The following is a 1442-nucleotide window of genomic DNA, read 5'->3' as shown; positions in this document are numbered from 1 at the left end:
GTCTCAACCACACAGACATTGGGAATGGAAACATCCCCAAGGGCTTCCTACACTGCCCATGGACCTGTTAAGTTACCAAGAGCACAGTCAGCTCAGTAATGGGCTGGACATTGTCAAGATCCAGGCTGGCCTGAGCTGGAGGACCACAGATGCTTGTCTGGAAGGTTGGAAGCTAAGAATTGTCCTGTCTGAGACCCAACTGTCTACTGCTGATCACTCAGATAGGACCAAGGATCCAGCCAGTGCCAGGAGGGCCCCACCAGCCCAAAAGAAGGCTCCACATGGGGGCAGGTAAGCCACTGCACTCAGTCCTGCATAAACACACACATATCTACTAAGGTGGGTCAGGTCTGGGCTGGAACCTGGAGCTGCCCAGGCAAAGTGGGGCCAGCAGTGCTGTTCCCAGGGAGTATCTGCATGAACTCTGAGGCCTTCCACACCCTTGGCCGAGGTTGAGTTAGGTCTGAAACAGGCAGTGACCAGAGCAGACGTTGATTTCATTCTTTTTCCATTAGCGCCTAGGATGGGGAGACAGGGAGTAGAAAACCCGTGGTCCAGCTCAACCACTGCTTCGTGTGTGACTCTGGGTAAGTCCTGTGCATCCTGCAGAGATGAAGAGGAGGGAGAGGGAAGAGGACCAGTTTGGCTTAAACCTAACCCTCATTTTCTGCCCTAGCTCCCTTACCGCTAGCCCTAGACCACAACCTGGACCTGCTGATCCTTACCTTCATCTCGCCGTCGTAAACATACTGCGGGAGTTTTATGTGCTTCACTGTGCTGTGACCACCATGCAAGACATGTAAAACAGAAATTGAATAGACAGGGGTAATAGTTGTTCTTGTGAGTGCTACTTACTTACAGATTTTGAAACTGTGGTATTTTAAGAAATGTGTGTGTTGTGATGGGAAATAAAATTAAATTTAAAATTTTATTTAAAAAAGAGAAATGTGGGTGGCTCAGTGGGTTAAGCCTCTGCCTTTGGCTCAGGTCATGATCTTGAAAGACCCTCGATCCGCACCCAAGAAGCAGACACCAAGCCTCCCCTGGATGCAAGTTGCAAGAGGTTTATTGGTTACACAGGCGCCTGCAGACGCATCAGCCTTCCGGAGACTGAGCGCGCCGGGCTAGGTTGGGGAGCAGATTATATAGGACGGGGTTTGGGTGGCAGGAAGCGAGCTTACAGAAGCAGATGCATGGTTACAGGGGTCTGATTGGTAAATTTGAAATCATGCACATTGTTGGGTTCAAGGCACGGACACAGCTGGTTGCTCTGGCAGCTCTCTCAACATAGCCTTGACAGCCTTGACTTATTATCACTCCTGAAGGTCCCTGTTCCTCCTTTGTCTTCCTTCTTGACAGACAGGGTGATCACAGGCATCCTGTTTGCACAGGATATGTGCTTGCCGTTATCTAGTTATGGAGGTAACAAGTTACTTAATTTC

At 49.8% G+C, this 1442-nt stretch overlaps 1 protein-coding gene across 1 annotated transcript in view; it reads left to right on the top strand.

Annotated features, from left to right (window-relative positions):
• Positions 1–281: 281 nt before the first annotated feature.
• Positions 282–1442, top strand: part of PRDM7 (PR/SET domain 7) — a 22440-nt gene continuing 21279 nt past the window's right edge. The window contains exons 1-2 of the mRNA XM_059381648.1: positions 282–291; positions 677–740. Of these exons, the coding sequence (XP_059237631.1) occupies positions 282–291; positions 677–740 (74 nt within the window). The remainder of the gene's footprint in view (positions 292–676; positions 741–1442) is intronic.

The sequence above is a fragment of the Mustela nigripes genome, chromosome 17 (assembly GCF_022355385.1).
Source record: "Mustela nigripes isolate SB6536 chromosome 17, MUSNIG.SB6536, whole genome shotgun sequence".
Taxonomy (NCBI): Eukaryota; Metazoa; Chordata; class Mammalia; order Carnivora; family Mustelidae; genus Mustela; species Mustela nigripes.
This window is presented reverse-complemented; position numbering and strand designations above follow the sequence as displayed.